This window comes from Homarus americanus, unplaced genomic scaffold, assembly GCF_018991925.1.
Source record: "Homarus americanus isolate GMGI-L3 unplaced genomic scaffold, GMGI_Hamer_2.0 scaffold51216, whole genome shotgun sequence".
Taxonomy (NCBI): Eukaryota; Metazoa; Arthropoda; class Malacostraca; order Decapoda; family Nephropidae; genus Homarus; species Homarus americanus.
The window spans coordinates 378,635-399,684 of record NW_024721271.1 but is presented as its reverse complement, the minus strand read 5'-3'; the positions used below and the strand labels follow the sequence as shown (position 1 = coordinate 399,684).

At 35.8% G+C, this 21,050-nt stretch overlaps 1 protein-coding gene across 1 annotated transcript; it reads right to left on the bottom strand.

Moving 5' to 3' along the window:
• Nucleotides 1-1,951: 1,951 nt before the first annotated feature.
• LOC121861662 (transcription initiation factor IIB-like) lies at nucleotides 1,952-17,833 on the bottom strand. Its single transcript, XM_042359557.1, has 7 exons — nucleotides 17,804-17,833; nucleotides 15,027-15,137; nucleotides 12,222-12,408; nucleotides 10,213-10,326; nucleotides 8,243-8,344; nucleotides 6,821-7,075; nucleotides 1,952-4,957 (listed from the first exon to the last, which is right to left on the bottom strand). The coding sequence occupies exons 1-7, from the start codon at nucleotides 17,812-17,814 to the stop codon at nucleotides 4,796-4,798; spliced, it is 942 nt and encodes a 313-aa protein (XP_042215491.1). The 5' UTR covers nucleotides 17,815-17,833; the 3' UTR covers nucleotides 1,952-4,795.
• Between the last annotated feature and the right edge of the window lie 3,217 nt (nucleotides 17,834-21,050).

Genomic DNA, 21,050 nt, shown 5'->3' with positions numbered 1-21,050 from the left:
ATACTTCAATAAAATTGGGATGCTTGATTGTTTTTTTTTTTTTAGTTTATCTTTTTAATTAGAAAAATAAACCTTGGATTCATCTTTAGTGGATCTGAAATACATTCTTAAATCATTCTCTTAGACTGGAATGGACCATCCTAATTTAAGTTTTCTAAATACTGTATTCTATTTTCCTGTGATCAAACCTTCCATAGTAAACACACCAAAATACAAAATATAAGTAAATTACTGAAAAACTCTCTAAGAAACTTTCCTATTCCCATTCCACACATAAATTGTGTTTCTCCCACATTTAATCAAAAACAATAACTAAAAGTAATTTACAACATTGCCATACATTAATGACTCGCTGACTTGTGCAATGACTTCCTGATCTTATCAATGAAGCATTCAGTAGTAATTTACTTCAGATGAGAACATACCGAGACATAGAATACAGGGTAAAAAAATTTTATGGCAAGAGTGTTTGCAAGATATTTTAACTAATACAGGTTGTACCTCTCTAGTCCGGCATTCTGTGATCCGGAACGATTTTAATTTGTCCAATAGGTAGATAGGCAGCTTTTTTTTTTTTTTTATCTTTTTTATTATTATTATTATTATTATTATTATTACAGGAGTATTAAATTTTTGCCCCTCAGGCCCCAATGTGGGTCAGTGACCTATGCCCGGGTGGGCTAATCCCCTTAAAAAAAAAAAAGCCGCGGGAAATTAAGGTTTGTTTACATCCGGCAGTTCGGCTGCTCTCTCTCTCTCTGCTTGTCTATACAGAGTACAACATTTAACCCTTCAATATATATGAGCAGTAAATAAGTGTTGCTTTCATATTCTTATGTAGAGTAATGACGATATATTTTCACATGTGCGCACTTACATACGAGCAGTCTCACTTTTTTTTTTACCATTAATGGTTAGCTACTTATATTGTTCCATTTATTAACATTAAATAACATTACAGGTACTTCAAGCAACCATATTCATTTTTTACATTAATTTTACTACAGCTAAACTCAGGGTCTTATTTTCTTCAGTTTTATATGTAGAACCAATCAGTCACTGGTTTCGTAAGCTTTAACATAAACAATGCCGGCAGCGGTCTCGTCTCCTCTAATATTCCACGTATTATTAATAAATTGTATTGTTAATTTTGCACACACGTACATTAATTCAATAAAAACAAATTCAGAAACATTAATTAAAATATATATGAACAGTAAATAAGTGTTGCTTTCATATTCTTATGTAAAGTAATGACGATATGTTTTCACGTGTGCGCATGCGCACTTACATATGCGATCTCTCTTTTTCTTTACCATTATCGTTAGCTACTTCTATTGTTCCATTTATTAACATTAAATAACATTACTTAAAACAACCATATTAATTTTACTACAGCTACAACCAAGGTCTTATTTTCTTCAGTTTTATATGTAGAACCAGTCAGTCACTGGTTTTGTAATCAACGAAAACAATGCTGTGTCATTTCCTCATGTGTTTTAATTTTCTACGTATTATTAATGAATTGTATTGCTCATTTTGCACACAAACATTAATTCAATAAAAAAGACATTCAGTAATAAACAATAATGAATCTTTTGTACATAAGAGAAATGACGCTGTTTACACGATTATGCACGTCGTCTGCACGTTGGCGGGCCGTTCAAACCCGTCGAAATTCAAGTTTCCGCCGTCAAAATTTTTATTTATTTATTTTTTTGTGTGTTCCAATAAAATACGTTAAGAATTAAAAACTCGCGAAATTTGAGAAGCTACTATACGACATTTAACCCTTCAATATGTCTTCAAAGAGACCATGACGCAGAGAAAGTGGTGCTAGTGCTTCCAGGCATAAGCACAAGTCACTATCTATCCAGGAAAAGGGTGAATTTCCATGGTCCGGCACCGGTCAGGTCCCGAGGTTGCCGGACTAGAGAGGTACAACCTGTACTTCTTTTTTTTTTTTTTTTACAGAATTGCTACACAGAATTTTAAAATAATTATCCTTTATATGCAATGAGGAAAACACCCTGGGTATTATATAAATCATATATGATACAGTACAACTGAAATCAGTGCTATAGTTTAAAGCTGGTTGCCAGAAACTGTTTTTCACTGTAAAAGCCCATGTAGTGACACAATATGTGCTTCAACATAAACACAACTTCTATACTGTTGGGATTCAAATCTGAAAACCATTTATACCTTAATTTACTTTGTATATAATGAACACAATACAAGAACAATTACATTTCCTAATCCCTAAAAACAAACTAAAGACTTAAGGGGTTATACATGCAGGTAATCCACAACCTTATAACCAAATCAGAAATATCAAGAGGTCATCATTAATTCATTCCTGAAAGTAACCCCAACTAAGCAAAGCTAGTTCTCCACACAAAAATATAGTCAAACAAAAAAGCAAACTTCCTTAGAATAAGTTTACTAATTTGTGATCAAGGATGGCTTGTAATTATGTTTAATGATGTAAACCCCCCCAAAAAAAAATGTTAAAAAAAAATCTAAACTAGTCTAAATTTGAAAAACAAAAACATGTATTACAGTAAAGACACCTGCATACACAACCAGCTTAAAAACTTACACATTTTGTAACTCAATCATTTTTATATAGTTAAATGGAAGGGAATGACAGGTTTTACAAAGACAAATAATTGGCAACTATGACTCTTAAGTCTTTGGATCACCAAATTTAGTTACATTTCTTATGAAGACTAATTCAATAACAAAAGTAATTTGACTAATACCTGGTATGTCCTTTTAAGGTACACTGAAATTAAATAATTTGGGAGGCAAGGAGAAAAGAATTTAAAGTTTCTTATACAGTACAGTACTCAATGATTATATAACTTCTTTTAAGTAATTAGTTCGTCATGTTAGTTTTTATACAGGTACTAATTGTGGATTTATAAACTATACCAGGTAAAAGGGACCTCTATGGCAATTAATGTGCTTCAAGAACAGATATGAATACTGTATATCAACTGGGCTTTCTTTCAGTGCAGCACCATCACTGAAATCTGTTCATGACACACAGCTTTGTGAGATCTGAATACAAAACAAATAATTAAACAATTAACTCTAGAATTAATACACTTGTCCTACATGAATTTTTATTACACACTGCCACATAAGCAATTACAACTTCAAAACTCCCCTCTGTAAATGTTTAATACACCAGTAGATTAAAAAACAGGAGGCTTAATCATTGCATACAACCATGACTTTAACCAAAAGTAATGGCTTCTATTTGTAACCTTAAGTTTTCAAAAGTTGAGTAAAAACTGGCCAAGAGAATCAGGTCAGCCAGCTTCAATTAGTACATGGTACTGTACTGTACATCTAAGTTTGTGGGACTTTCCTGATTCAAAATGGTGCTTTGTACAATACAATATAAGAATTTGAAGCAGCAAATTGTACAATTCCATATTTTTTTTCATTCAGATGATGTATAATGTTAATAAGGATAACAACAATAAGAGAAAACAAGGCACAAGAATACTGACCCTCCATAAATTGACTGATTCTTCGCAGAAACAAAAAACACAGCAGACGTCTGAAATTCAATACCATCCAAAATCATCATAATCTGAAGGTACTTCCATTAATCTCACAATGAGCCACAAACTGATAGTACAGTACAATCACAAAGATTAACTTTCAATACGTTACATAAATACCTATCAATATCTTCTTCCAAATACGGTATTACAAATACAGGTAATGTACAATTACAATAATGTTTATATTAAAAAAAGTAGCAAAAGTACAAGAATGTGACATGTTTTACATAAGTATTACAGGAAAATCATTCAAGAGGTTCATTTATACTTTCAAATTACAAAAAAAAGAAAACCTATCTACCCAAAGGAGTTCTTGCATTCTTAAAATTTTTATGGCAGATGGTAATGTCTTTAATTGGTCTTTTGAAAAACCTTTACAAAACAGAACTAACTACAGTATAGCATAAAAAATAAAAATAAATTTCACATATCAGAACCCACTATAAAAAAGTGGAATCTACCAAATACATCTTATGCATACACTATACCCTCGTTAATTCGACAAAAAAGGGGCTCCGAGTCACTCATTTTACTGAAAAATCAGCATCAACCGAGTTAGGAATATTTTGGCATTGTTCAGCAATGGCCGAGTTTTCGTATTCAATTATTCCCAGTTTTCTCTCAGTTTTGCACCTTTTTCGGATTATTCCGAAGATTATTCCTCATTAATCCAACCAACAAACTTTCTCATAAAATATTTTATTTATAATTACTGGTCACACGACTTGTCTCCCAAGTTGAAGCAGGGTGAGGATTAGGAATAATCTTCTTGATGACAGTATTCAGGATCAGGTCAGTGGACCCCAGACCCTACCTCAACATGTTCTATGTCATTCTCCCTTGCTTTGTTCTGTTAGTTGGCTGAAGAGGGTCCTAGTATACCATTTCCAAGATTTTGCCTTTTATTTCTCCAATGTGAATTTTTACTTTCGGAATATTATTAGCTCACCACCCAATGTAAGTGTTACATTTATATATTAGTGTATTAACTACTTTATAAATATATATTTTTTTTTTTACATATAAAAAATATTTGTTTGCACAGTAATTATAAATAGAATATTTTGTGTGGCAGCCAAAGCGACTTCGGAACCACTTGGATATTTCAGATTCACTTGGAATTCAAATCGTTTAATTCATAAAAAAAAAAAGAATTAAGACGACACCCGCTTTATAACAATCGGAAGTAACGAGGGTACAGTGGATACAGAATCCTATAATTGTGGCAACATCTCAATTGGGGTACAAAATTTGAAGTCCTCAGGGAAAAGTTCTTTTGCATGGGGATACATCAGCTTGTAGGACTGCCTAATTGTGACATCTGCAACACCTGCAATGTCGCCTATTTCCTTCTGTGTACGCTTGTCCTCTGATGCCTATTAAGAAAAAAATATTGTGGTTATTCAACTGAAGATGCATAATACCTTATAACTGCTAACAATATCTGACTTAGGTGCTACTGTAGCACAATTTAGTTATTGTGTTTATATAAATTGTTACTGTACTCTTGCTTTTATATAGAAACACCACACACATATCATCTTTAACTAGAAGCCAGGTACATATCATGCCATTGTCACCTTATTAACCTGACCTAATGTCAGCAAAGCACTTTGTAAACAAAACATTGAGTGTCCATAGTTAATACGTCAGAGAATTTGTATATTCTGTACATTATACAGTACTGTAATCTCCTCATTAGCCGGAACAATTGGTGCAGAACGTTTCCAGGTACCAAGACAAATTCTCTGATCCCAGAAATAATCACACATTGACGGAATCTTTCCGGGCATCAGTGAATGTTTCCATATCTAAACTTTGCATCTGGCATGGAGGTTATTGTTACAGAGGCATAACTGCAGTCAGACAGACACAGAGCGGTATTTATTTATGGAACACTACTGTCACGTCAAGTACTGTACTATATAGTTAACTCCCTCTAAGCCGGACTCGCTTAATCCGGATCCCCTTGAAAACCAGCACTGAACACATGTATCCCTAACCCAGAAAAACACGACCAAAAATTTTCAGTTAGTACAGAGGAAAGTTCGTGTAAGCAGAGGCTGCCACTGTTGTGGCACAGGAGAGTAATTCAGGAGCTGTCTTTGAGGAGGCAGTGGGGAGGTTGCTGAGGAGCACTTAAGTGAAGTGTCTAAGAAATGTAAATACTGTAGTTTACAGTAAATAAAATTATTAGTGAAAACATAACATTTGCTCCAATCTTCAATGGCATACATTGAGAGCGTTGTACAATCACTTCCTGCCTCACCTGCCTTCTCACTAGCCTCATGATAAGTGAAAAATAATAAGTACAGTACCTTATTATTTACATGTACTATGTGCTTCAATTTTTTTAGCAACAGGCATATTATAGTGCAGTAATAATGTACAACATAATTATGAAATACTTCTACTTCCTTCGATTCTCTTATCACTCTCCCATTACACGAGGCTGTGGGCACGAGCAAAAATATTTACAACTATCGAAAAGTGTACAAACTTTTATCCACAGCATCTGTTCTAATTATGTTCAAAAGATGAACTTTGTACCAATAATCCTAAATAAATTCTATAAAAAATATTTTGGGACATGATATAATGATGGGGAACTCAATTCTATGAAAAAACATAAGAAATGTTTATACCAGTGTCTATGAAATCAGTTCTAATTCAGTTAGAAACACCATTACAGGAGGTCCCTGGGTTACAAACGGGTTCCGTTCCTGAGGACGTTCTTAAGTATAAAATGTACATGTCGAAACGAATGCTATGTGCATACAGTACTTACAGAACAATGTTTAAAATTCCCCTATATCATAGCCAAAGTCCTTATATACATCTAAAATCACTAAATTAAAAGAAAAGAAGAAACAGAATGACAAAATACAGTAAATGAAAGTAAAAAAAAAAAAAAAAAATCATCCAAATAAAATACTGTATGTTTAACCTCATAGGTGGCGTCAAGTCAGGGATCGAAGATTCTGGCTCAAGGAATGAGTTTAGAAAATTAAAAACATTTGGTAACCCTTTGTGTTCCTGTCTGAGCCCTCTACAAAAAAAAGTGCCTGAAATATCACCTGGTAAAGAAAGTAAGAAAGAGGGAAAACAAACAAATAGAGCAACAAATGAGTAACACCCCCCCCTCAAGACATGTACTTCAAGCAGCACTGAGAAACACACAATACTGTGACGAGGGGGGCACAAAGTTTTCTTCTATTTAACTGCAATACAGTACATACTTGTGAAGCCATGTATATCGCCGCTGCAGCAACTGAGATCGGCGACCTTCCTGGAACAATGTCCAGATCAACTGCCTTTCGTGCAATGTGTGTTGCTGCCTTTTGTGCTGAGGTAGGTAGTCCAAGGTTTGAGCAAAACCTTGACATGAAGTCACCAGTAGTAATGAGATCTACTTGTGTTTCAAGTGCCTTCAAGATGAGTTTGAAACAACGACCGATTTCTTTCTTACTGATCTTACTCACAGCACAAATCTCCTGAAATTTAGATAAATATTAACTGGAGGTCATATATTAGTGTTTCATCACTAATTATAAATAACTAAAATGTGGTTAATGGAATATATACACCATTGTGCTTATTTACCTTGTGTCCATCCTGTCACAACTCGGTAATTCTCTACATCTTTATCAGGTTCACAACATGTGAAACTAAAACAAATCACAAACACAAATGACATTTACAGATAGGTTTGCAATATGAAACACTAGTATCCACATCCACCCTTTTTTCTCCCAACATTTAGAAGGCAGTTTTCTCTGCCGTTTTCCTTTATAGATTATGTTTACCCTTGTCTCTAGTCTAAATAATGTAGAAAGAGTGGACACTTCAAAAAATAAGGCATAACTAAAAATTTCTTAGTCCTGAGGTCATTGGGGTAGATTTGGTTAAGTTTGGTTGATACAAAATAAACAGGTCTAAAACATGATGTGTGAGAAGTGCACAAAAAGCCTGTGTTGCAGCAGCACATACTGTATGGTGCAGTAATTCCATTTTTTTTTGCCATACACTGTAAGCAACTAATGAAAAATATAAATTCACTGTAAAGAAGATATTGTACATAATGAACAGAGAACTGTATTTTTAAAGAACTCTATCTACACAAATTATTTAGTATGTATTTGACAAAATTTGATATACAGTATACTGTATTTGGAAAAATGTTTGATATCTTCTCATCTTAACAGGTGAATGTGTGAGACTGAAGACACTTTGTCTTAGTAAAATATTTGCTGAGTAGCTGTGATACTTAGGTGAAGGCATCTCCTCTCAAAATATAAAAACTTTTAAAATAAATTTTTCTAATTTACAATAAATTGCCAACAATGTAATTATACAGTATTCTAGCCAATACTATCAAGTAAAATTCATGAGGTGTGGGACACTGCAGGTTGAAGGGGATGAACATACATACTGATGAAAAATACTGAGCTAGGTTTTGTGAAATATACTGTACCACGGAAAAAGAGGCCTACACATCAATCAGAATTACTCATTTTATTATTATTTTTTCTTCTCTTAAGTGACTCAAATACGAGTCATTGCCAATTGGGCAAGATTATTATTGACATGTATTCACATCATGGTGCACGAGTGTTAAGAAAGGCATAAGACAAAACTTTTACTCAAACGTGACTACTTACCTTGAAAGTTCTTGGTACACCCTCCTGTCGACAAGCAATATATAAAGATGCCGAAGCAATGGCATCATTACTACGCCCCTTTAGGTTTTTACCATCGTGAACCTAAGAGAGACACGCAAGTTAAATAACTGTATACTGTAAACCTTGAACCACAAAATTTTGTCCCTATGCTCTCAACTATTATGTAAAATAAGGTCCTCAGTAGTTCTAGAAAGTGAAAACCAGAGCAATAATAATCACATAATTGACAGTTTGAAAACACTACACAGCTGGTAATAACAATAACAAAAATTATATATACAGAAGTCACAATTTGGCTGCTGCAGTTACTTACCATCACCAAAAAATATGTTCTCAGGACTGAAGGCTCACTTATATGGTAAGGAGAGTTCCCATTCAGTGTCAATTAAACTACAGTATACAAAATGCAAAAGCCAACCAAAGATAACACATAAGTTACAATACTACACATGTCTCTTCCATATCTAAAAATGATTATAAAATACAAGAAGTACTAAAGTTCATAAAAATGGTACAATGGAATTACCATTAAAAAATTTCTGATCTATAGTTTTTGGGGGGGGGGGGGGCTGACAGTACTAGGCTAAAACCCAGTCCCTTGTAGTTCATTGGCTCACACATAATGTTCCATTAAGATTTATATATCGCAAACAATCCATATATAACTGTTAAGGATACCCAGTTCTGGCTCACTTTAATGATGAATTTAATAAGCGGTAAATGCTTGAAAATGTTAACTTTCAAGATATGAGGAAAAAGTAAAGAATATTTACTGTTGAAGTCACAAACAAATTCACGGTTTTGGAGAACACATTCAGGGTATATCCACTACATACTACTCTACTTCTCTTTTCACTAATTATTATGTACAGTATATTAAGACAAATAACATTAAACATATAAAGCAATGGATGAGAATGAACATTATATAAAGAGTAGAATGCAGTACAGTACAGTGTAAACACCACACATTCACAAAGGTGTCCTTTAAGATGAACATTATGGGGAGGTAGCGCACTTAACAAGAGCCACTCAGCTGACCCTGACATCTCTATAGTACTTTAATTACTGCAAATATAACCACATTCATTTAGAGCAACCCCGCTCTCTCCTCGCCCGAATAACCTACTCGGAGATAAGAGTCCAAAACTCCAGCACCTAGCTGACAAAATACATAGCACTAAGAGCTGGGTGGGATTGAGTGTGTTCTCATGTCTGTAGCCAAGGGTAACATGGGTTGTGAAGCATATGCATATTAGTATAAGAGGCAAAGATTCAGCTTTTGACAAAATAGGTAACTTACCCCATAGGGATACAATTGTGTCAAGAGAGAAATATTATTTTATGAAATTTAGACTCAATCATAAATTGTTAACTGTACATAAATCACCCAATCCACTGCGTAAATTACAAGAATCACATTAGCAAAACAAATATTACCAACTCAAAGATCCAAATATTTCTTATATACAAAAATTTCATCAACCAGTACATTTTCCACAAGTCAATGTGTTCATCAACAATTTTAAGTCAGAGACTTCAGAAATTAACACTAAATTTTCTAACTGGTCAGCCTTTTATGCACAATCTCAGATTCTTTTTAATTTCAAAGTGGCTTATCAAACACAACTTACCTTTGATGCTACATAAGGGACCTGGGCTAAAAGTGGATCTCACACTACAGTACTCTCAACACATAACTTACCTTCTCAGCATCTGTGTTGTGTCATAAGTTACGTTTCTCATCTTTATTACCTTCCATGGTAACCTAAGCTTGGGCTTAACTTAAAAAAAATCTAAAAACAAATTTTCATACACTCCAACCAGATATTATGGGGTAAAATTATTAAAATTTAATGCCTTTGTCTAATATAATCCTACAACACAGCGACCACATAACAGGAGGCCAGCCTCATTACTTACATCTACTTGGGTAATTTTTTACTTACTTGTTTGAATAAAACATTTGCTCTCTCAACAATGGTCTTCGGCAAATTGATCTTATCTGCCATATTACTAATTTCTCGGAAGGCATTGATGAGGGCTCTGTCTGAACTACTCATCTGAAAAAGAAAGAAAGATCATGAAAATGGGTGACTGAAGTTTTGTAATTAAATCATTTATAAAATAATATATACAGTGGAGTCACAATAATTTATAGGTACCTCTGTTACCATCTCTTTATATTTTGCAGTCATATACAGTATTCACAATTCATGGCCATCCACTGCTGCAGTGTTTATTTAAATAAGAATCCATAAAAGTTGTGGGAATATCATTTAAATGGTCTAATTTGACTTAGAGATAAGGAAATTCAAATATAAAATTATAAAATAAGAAAACTTAAAAGTAGAAATTTAATAATGTGTGGGAAGTGGAAGGTATGGCAGTGGACTGAGGCCCCCCCCCCCTCCCAAGTACAACATTAAACAATTTCATCATAATTACCATATTATTTAGGTTCATTTGGTGCTGGGTTAATAAAACATATCGTAAGGTAACCAATTTTCTAGAAAAAATCCCACTCGACACCAGATGAGTTATTGTATGGTATTAAATTCCTGATACATTGTTTACATAGTGTGGTCACAGCCAACCAGGTGCCTGACTGATTTAATGGAATATTGGGGAAAAGCTGTTTATGTAACGTAGAACTATTTTTGTATTATATCTGTTACTTTATTTTTTCATGTACAGTATTATGTATGAGGCTTGGTGTTTCTTAAAGCAGTTTTGGAACAGTGTATCACTATTTTTTGACCTCTGGTTCCAAACTGATTACACTATTTCCCCCAAATTATTGCAACTCCACCATATCACTATTTAGTAGGGAGGCTCCAGCAGACTTACCATCATACAGCATCATTTACATACTGGGTCACCTATTGAGATATCCCTCTTATGCCTACATTCCCCAAATTAACTGTTTCATATTACAGTTAGGCCCAGGCAAACATATTCCCACACAGTGTGAAAGTAACCATATGTTCATGAAAAATGTAATAAAACTCCAACAATGTATTGAAAATTTCACATACACATATTCTGATTATGTTTCAGCCTCTGCAACAGGACCAACTCACCACTCTCTCCCACCCAGCTAATTCCCCCCTTCCAAAACACACACAAGTACATGAACTTCAACCCATGGAAATACAGGGGGTCCTCATTATAAGTGGTTAATATGGACCAGAAAAGCCACTTATAAAGGGGAATTAATTCCCGTAAGAATTAATAGGAATAAGATCTATCGGGACCATCACATTGAAAGTGACACCCAAAGTTTTTTATATCTTTTAACACACACATACATTATATATATATATATATATATATATATATATATATATATATATATATATATATATATATATATATATATATATATATATATATATATATATATATATATATATATATATATATATACATACCTTAGAAACATTTGATTTCACATTATTTTATTAAATTATTTAATTTTATAACTTATTGAAGGTACTTCATGTCGTTTGGGGTCAGTGTGCTGATGCGGTGCAAGCTACCTAACCACTAACCACACAGCAGGGCTACCTGACCATGCACTCGCACACTCATTTCAGCGAAAGTGGTTCACTGAGACATGCTTAACACTTTTCTTACAACATGTAATTTCTAATTTCCCGTCCATCCCATAGCTACTAAGCTTCCTTTTAGCCACTACACCACCTTGCTTTGGTTTGAACTGATGGCTACACAAATAGTCCACCAATGTCATCAAAGACACAGCAGAGGTTGATAATTATTGTTTTTGGAGTACTTCAAAGTAATGCCTGTGAACACAGACGATTGGTTGACATTATATGTAGGGAGTTAGTCTGAGGATACAATTGTTATTACTCCAGTACTGATCTTACCTGGCTCTGGTCTTTATAAGTACAGTATAGTAATTCAGAAAATATCCTCAATCAAATGAACTTACCGATCTTCGATTCTGATATTTGGAGCCTCCAAAACCATCAAATGATGCACTACCAGTTCCTGGACCTATGATAGTTGATAGATCAGAACCATTGAGAAGTGGATTTTCTGGTCCACCAACTCGAGATGGATCATTGTTGGCCTTCTCATTGCTGAATGTACGCCATTCTGACCCTACATCAATCACTCTGAAATATGAAACACCAAAATTAATATTCTTATATTTGAAACTTTTCACTATGTATGTCAGACTCAATTACAAAATTGAGAAGTGATCTTGCGAACTAAAATGCCATAGTTGGTGATCTTTAGATACAGTAGACCTATACTTTATAGTGAAAGAAGACTACACAAGGGGAACTTGTTCCAAGTCTACAATGATGGATAAGAATGGACTGAAATAGTGTTATGTAGAAGAAGAGTCACTAAAGCCAAAGATGTAAGCAAGAAATATACAATTTAAGATCAGAAAATTCTGTGACAAATTTATATTGCGAAGTCAGTGATACCACCCAACCTTGGGGAGTCTTTGTCTGATCTTGAAAAAATTTCCCATTGATGTATATTTATGGATTTTTATGATCACTCGCTACAAAAAGTATCTGCAAAATTTGTTGGACAATATGACACAACAGAAGAAGAATTTTGACAACCCTACCGAGACAACAGGGCCCCCTGTACCTTGGTAATACAGTCCTCAAATGCAAACAAAATACTAAATTCCTCAGAGTTATTGTTAATGAGAAACTTAACTAGAGAAACCACATACAAGCCATTCACAGTAAGGTCAATAAACAGTGCGGGATCGTGTATCACACTCGAGAGTCACTCACTCTCACAGCAATGAAAGAAATCTATCATGATCTTGTTTACCAACACCTGATACACTGTCACACACTATGGGGGGCCTATGGCTCTTCAAAAACACAATCCCTGGTTACAGAACAAAAGAGAGTTGTATGGACAATGACCTACTTGGGAGAAAGAAAGAAAAAAAAAAAACTCACACAAACGAAAAATTTGCTAAATTGAAAATTTTAAAATTTGAAGATATTAACACTTACTGCTGTGCCCTCTTTGTTTACAAATCTATCAATTATTTGCTTGACAATAATTATTTCCAGTTCCGGAATAATCAGAGATACAACTTAAGGCACCCAGAGCTACTAAGACCACCCCCCATGCACTCCTCTCAGTCCCAGACCTCCATAAAATATCATGGTGTGAAGGTGTGGAACAACTTACCCCCACCCATCCGAGCAAAGACTACGCTCCCTTCCTTTAAATCATCTCTTAAAAAATATCTATTGTCTAAATATTAATATTACTTGTAATACCTACTACATTTACAGTACCTGCTTTTATTGTACCATCAAAACAGTTTTATTAGAAATTATCATGTAAATAGATAAGAAATTACCATTGCAATAAATATATTTGTCAACTAGACATAATCCTGACAGCTCTGTCCTCTTGCTCAACCTTAAAGTGGTCCCTCGGTTAACGAACACAATTCGTTCTAGAAGGTAGTTCGTTAACCGAAACCATTGTTTCAATGGGATTTTGGGTAATTGGTTCCAGCTCACCGAAAATTAAATACAAAGTAAAAATAAATGCAGCAAAGTACACTTACTTTGAGGTGTGCATGTAGAAGGCTCCTGGTTGATGATGATGATGGGAATTAGAAGTGAGGGTGGAGGAGAAGGGAGAAGAGAAGGCAGTGGGGGTGGAAGAGAGAGAAGTCACCACATGCTTCATGCTGCCATTTCACCCATAAAATTTTAAGTTCACTTGGTGTAATTCAAGATTATTTTCTTTAAATCAACACTGCACTGCACTATATATTGTCAATATGTAAAATAAATTTCAGAATGACCGATAATTGTACTGTAAAAACGTAAAAATAGTTTATGTTCAAGAGAGTCGCAAGCAAGATGCTACCTCCACTGAGCAGACACAAACTGACGTCATTCTGGGTGAATCAAGTGGCTGTTTGGCGAGCTAAAAACTAGTTCCCTGTACTTCAATTATGTTAAATAATTGTTAAAATGACTAAAGATTTTAATATAAGACTTTGAAAATTATTGAATAGTACAACCTTCTTGATATTTACTCAAATGGTAACGAATTTAAGCCCTGAAACCGATTACTGTATTGGCGGACTAATACTCCAGCTGGTGAGCAGGTTAAAACATGTTGACACGATTTCGTAAGGATTTCGTTAACCGAATTTTTGTTTGTTAATCGAGTTGAAGATTCTTATGGAAGGTAATTCGTTAACCAAAATTTCGTTAACCAAGGGATCACTGTACTGTACAAACAAAAGCATAAAATAAGAGTGACACAATGCAATTTTACTCTGAAATAAGTACAGTATTCTCTAAACACAATGAAATATTCAGTACAGGTGCTCCTCTACTTATGAACGAGTTACGTTCCTGAGGATTGTTTATAAGTCCAACTTTACTCTTGTAGATACCAAACATATTGTAAAAAATGAAAAGGTTATGGTTATTTAGTACAGCTATACCCTTTAATACAGCCTTAAAACCTGACTCACTCTTCTTCTCCTCTTGGATAATGTTTTTTCTATCTGGAATTTTCTTCAAAATAATCCAGTCTCATCCACATTAAACACCTGTTCTGGTAGGTAACCCCCCACAGTGATGATGTTTGTATCTTTGAAAATTTGTAAGTTGAACGTAGAGGAGCACCTGTACTGTACTGTAATCCAAAAGCCCTTCAGTCTCAAGCAATGTGGATTACCATGGTTCTACTGTACAACACTGCTCATGAAGAATCTCACCTGTCCCCAACAACCAATCCACACTCTGAACATATCTGGTCTCCTGCTCTATAATCTTCAATGAGATGAGCCTCTGGGTGATATGGGCAGGACACTTCATTGAATCTTCCTCTGAAAAAGAGTATTTTCCTCATTATTTTCTTGTTATAACAAATAATCTTTATAATTTTAATTCAAATTCTGGAAATACTGATACAGTACAATGAAAATACAGCCCCCCCCCCAAGTTCGCGGATCCTTATTTCAAAGATATCACCCTGAATGTACCCAAGAATGTCTGTGGGTAGTTTTAAAAGTTGCTGGCATTTTCGCAGCTGGGACAGGGAGCCATTCATTCTAGAGACAGTAATTTCCTTTACCTGTATTGTAAATATGTGTGTGTGTGTGTGTGTGTGTGTGTAAACACACACACACACAAAACACATACAAATAAATAATAATTGGAAAATCCTCTCACAAATTTATTAAAAATGTGAGTTTACCCTGAAATCCGTGCTTTATTACTTTATTAATAGAGCAAGGACTTCAGGGTTGGCTGTCACATTTTTAATAAATTTGTTTCTGATTATTTGTGAAAGTATTTTCCAATTATTATTTATTTGTATGTGTGTGTCTACACACACACACATATACAATACAGGTAAAAGAAACAATTGTCCTAAGGGCAAACACATAAAGGGAATATAAATTTCTTTGAACACAAGTAAAAATGTACCCCCCCCCCCACTACCAGTCCGCAAATGTTATTCGCGGCCACTTTGAGAACCTAACTCCCGCGAATTTGGGGGGCCCTTGTATTTTGTAAAATTATTTTGGATATAGCTCTGCATAAATTGATCCCTCATTAACTCCAAACAGTACTGTACAGTACTATTCACAAACTGATAATTTTTGTTGATAAAGTTCTCCTCAAACAATTTCATGTTATTCCTACCTCACGAAAGAAACTTTTTTATTGTACAAAAACACTTAAAAATAAAAAAAGACAACATAAAATAAATACATACTGTGCGGAACATGTGAAATATAATTAAAAGATGTGTACAATACATATGTTCTACCTCTCAACAGGGTTATCTTTCAACACTGAATTTCATCTGCCATTTTTCCGACCATTCAAATTTTTTTTTAGATCTTCCTGTAGTTTTGTGGAGTCCTCGTCATATTTAATTACACATCCTATTTTAGTGTCATCAGCAAATTTACTTATGTTGCTGTCTATGCCAATATCTATGTCGTTTATGTATATAATAAATAATATATATAATTGCCATGCAACTATATAAGAAGACAAGGAAAAAACCACGTAGTAATGTATAGTGTTTGCGCCAGAATTTTTTTTCAAGTTATTTTAATTTTTCTATTTCACTTGAACATAATACTGCACAGTACTGTACAAATTCACAGAAAATACATTGATTACTTCTTACTCAACCAATTAGTGGAAGTTTGGATGTCACGTGGTATTTGTGAGAATGTGCAAGCTCTGGAATTCGAATTGCGTAGTTGCATCTCTTTGTGAAGGTTGCCGACACGACCCTTCCATAAACTACTCCCCAAACATATTAATGAAGGATAGTGTATGAGAACACCACTACCACCAGAAAAAGTTCACGGATATTTCTAATTTTTTTTCACAATATGTTCTTATCATTATATTAAGTATTCTAAAAGAGGCGGCATTTACTTGAATCATCATTTTCGACTTTTTTATATTTGACCACCCTTCGATCATGAATCATTTGTTAATGGACAGGCCATGAAGGAAGAGGAAAATTGTGGGGAAAAACACAGCAAATACTAATAACGAATACAGAGAACTGTTGGTGATACTATAGTGTGCGGTCTACAAAGATATCTTAAGTCTAACCTAACCTAAATATCTTGCAAACAGCACGCTACAGTAGCACCAAACTGTCAAAACCTGACCTAACCTCCTAACTAAGTGACCCCCATGTAGCTTGCGAGGAAAGATGGAAGACGCAGTACAAGGAAAGCGAACCACTATAATATCAGATGGCCATTAGACCCGTGGCTCCATGTTTAACGATGAAAAATTTATTCTTCGAGTATAGAAGTCATAGAGGCTTGAAAATGCTGTTGTATCAGGTTTATACATGTTTTTACCTCATTATTTCCTTCTTTCATGTCCTGCCCACTAACAAGTGATTTATGATCGAAGATACTGTATAGGAAAAAAAAATACTAAAGGAGAAATATAAAGTTATTACTCCTAAACCACATACTATCACCAAAACAAGTAAAAACTAAGGGAAATCCATAAACGTTTTCTGGTGGTTGTGATGTCCTAAAAAATGACCTAAATTACTACCCAAACATATTAATCCTATAAAAAAAGAATACAAAGAGAAGACCTTCCTCTCCACAGCTTGCACCATCTTTGTCTGAACTACAACACAATCCACCAACCTTCAAATTTTCCACAATTTCTCTTTCCTTCACAATTACACATCTATGATCTAATTCTACTCCTAACTGTTTAGATGCGAGCTGATACTACCCAATATTTATCCATTTCACTTAAAGTACACCAGGACATAAATATTACTCACAAAACTCAAACAAAGATTATGACGATGTAAGCAAAACTGTGAATATGTGATGCCTAACCTACTAAACCACACATCTCACAGGGTTTAACTGAATACCTGTAAGTTATCTATTATCTCATGGGTCACCACACCACACCAGACCACAATAGGGTGTCTAGGAGTACTCTGAAAGTAAATAAACGTGGAGGTAAAAGGCTGCCTTACGTGTTGGCCATGTTTACTCCAAGGAACTGATGGGCAACTGACGAGGTATTACCAAAGGGACTCTATATTTCTTTATTTTGTAAACGAGAAGATACATTTACTAATTATATTAAATAAATATCTATACATTAATAAATTATTCTCTTATTGATATGGCATTTTTTTTATCAAATATTGTATTAAGAGAACTAAAAATATATATAAAATTATCACATGGTAACTTATCTCACATCATGGAGGACTTGTTATTACAGCGCCAGAATTGGGAATTTGAACAGACAAATATTATTATTTCCTTGAAGCAAATTTTACACTTTTTAAACCCATTAAACTAAATATTTATTGTTTTCCCAAGTAAAGTGAAATATAAAATCAAATGTAATACAAAATACAGTACTTGATTATTGATATTAACACCAGTTGCACATTTCTTTAGCTAAAAGGCATAGCGGATCCCATTCTATCATCATAAAATGAACATTGACTCAGTGTGTACACAGTGCGGATATACAACATCCATAAATACTAACCTTGCATTTTTCTGACTGATTTCAAGCAATGCAACGTCCTTTAATGCAAAAATATTTAATTATTGCGTTTAAATGCATTCTTGGGTTACTCGTTATAGATAAATTTTTCTTAAATTTTACTTGTTGATGACTAGCGTACTTGTGATTTATGGACCTAGCTACGTTTTTGAAGGACTCAGTTGTTGAAGCATAGTAATACACGAACATTATAGGATCGTTACAAGTTTAGTAACCCCCTACTGAATTTCTCGACTCAACCCTGAGTAGGAAAGATTTCCTGTACTGTACATGTGCATTTACTATCATAGGGATGTGCTCCATATCCTGCCGAACCGGATATTTTTTTTTAAGATGAAAAAAACAGTACCGTAGGTTCAATCGATGATTTCTGGCTTCTTTTGTATTATATAATGCAAAGGGGCCATTTTCTTAATAAATCCAGCTAAAATACTGAGCGTGGGGGTATGTGATATTTGTTCACACTCAGGATGGGATGGAGAAAGGAAACTCACAATGTGCTCACTGTACAGTATACATATTATATTGGATGTACAATGCAGCTTGTTACTGGGTAGGTAGCATGGTTACAAGCGCTGAGTAGAGAGAGCTGGGTGGTGAGGGTGGTGAGGGTGCAACTAACCTTCCTGCGTTTGAGGACAGACGGTTCGACACAGCACTGACCCACATTGTGTTCACAGAAGAGGGTATTAGAAATAAACTGTCCAGGCTAAAGGTCCATAAGAGTCCTGGACCTGACATGGTGCATCCTAGAGTGCTAAGAGAGCTGTGCAACGAGCTTACAGAGCCCCTGAAGATTCTGTTTTGTAAATGCCTGGATGAACAAATGGTCCCCAGTGAATGGAAAGTGGCTTATGTGAGTCCTATCTTCAAGAAGGGCGATAGTCACTCCACGAACAACTATAGACCGGTGAGCCTGACCAGCATAATATGTAAAGTACTTGAGAGTATTATCAGAGATGCCGCGATGGAACATCTACTACGAAACAACCTTGTAAAAGATTGCCAACACGGTTTTATGCCGGGGCGCTCTTGCTTGACACAATTGCTCAAGGTATTGGATATTTGGACCCATATTCTAGAACGGGGTGGTAATATCGACAATATTTACCTAGATTTTGCCAAGGCTTTCGACAGTGTACCCCACGAAAGGCTGAAAATCAAACTGGAAGGGTACGGAATTCGGGGAAATGTCCTAGCGTGGATAGAAGACTTTCTACATGACCGCAAGCAATGTGTGGTGATTAATGGCACGAAATCGTCATCTGTACCTGTAACAAGTGGGGTACCGCAGGGTAGTGTATTGGGCCCGCTGTTGTTTGTTTGTTTCATAAATGATATGCCTGACGTTGTACACTCCTCCATACAAATGTTTGCCGATGATGGCAAGTTATTTCGGGAAATTAAGAACCAAGCGGACTGTGAAGAGCTGCAGAAGGACCTCTGTGGGCTCCAGGAATGGTCGAAGGAATGGCTGCTGAGATTCAATGTCACGAAGTGTAAGAGGATGCACCTGGGGCGTGCCAACGGTAAGGAGGCGTACCATATGTCCCAACGGGATGAAGAAAATGTACTAGTTGAGACTGTGTGTGAGAAGGACCGAGGTGTGTATGTTGACAATGAGCTGAAGTTCTCGGGCCATTGTGAGAAGAAGGTAAATCAGGCAAATAAATTATTGGGTCTTATAAGAAGGTCGTTCAGATATCTAGACGGTCCGTCCCTCGTGACGATCTTCAAGAGTGAAGTGCTTCCCCATCTGGAGTACTGTCACCCCATCTGGTCCCCGAGATATGCTCGGGACTGTCAGTTGGTTGAAAATGTTCAAAGGAGGGCCACCAAACTGGTGCCTGCACTTCGGCACCTCAGCTACCCTGAGAGATTGGAGCGCCTGAACTTGCCTAGCTTATACTACAGACGGGCAAGGGGGGACCTAGTTGAGGTTTATAAGCATCTCAGGGGGCACTACTCAGTTGAGTGTCCTTACTTGGAGCTGGCGGACGCTCGCCCCACAAGGGGTCACAGCTCAAGATTGAAGAAGCCGCAAGTCCAGAAAACCGTGAGGGCAAACTTTTTCGGAGTGAGGGTTGTAAACTCTTGGAACAATCTACCAGAGAGTGTTGTGAGGACACCGAGTGTGAGCTCTTTCAAGAGAAGACTTGACCAACACAGGAGCGGGTTCAGGTACATTCAGGAGCCGGTGCATGCCCAGTATTTGCCAACAGTGCGTGACAGAGACGTGACCGATCGCCCGAGCGGCTAGCGAGCCGATCTCTTGGTGAAGAATATAAATGAAGAGAGGCGTGACCGATCGCCCAAGCGGCTAACAAGCCGATCAGTGGCGAAGAGGATAAAAGTAAAAGTAGAGTGAGGGCACGCGGCTTGAGGGACGCCAAGGTCGCTGGCGGGAGTGGCAGCCGCACGGCTGGCGCGGAGGAGGTGTTGCTTACTGGTGGCACTGAGTAGAAAGAGGGTGGTCACAGCGGTTCATTCAAGTCAGAATCATGAACTCTGATCTAGAAGAAGTGAGAAATGCAGAGACCTGACAGTTGTAGCATTAGTAAATATGACAAATTTTGTGACAAGAGGTACCGGTATGGCCAGCATAAGGACAGAACCAGACAATGTGATGTAGTCGTGGCCAGAATTAGGCTAGGATACAGACACATCTGACAAGTTAGTAACGCTGTACCCATACCGGA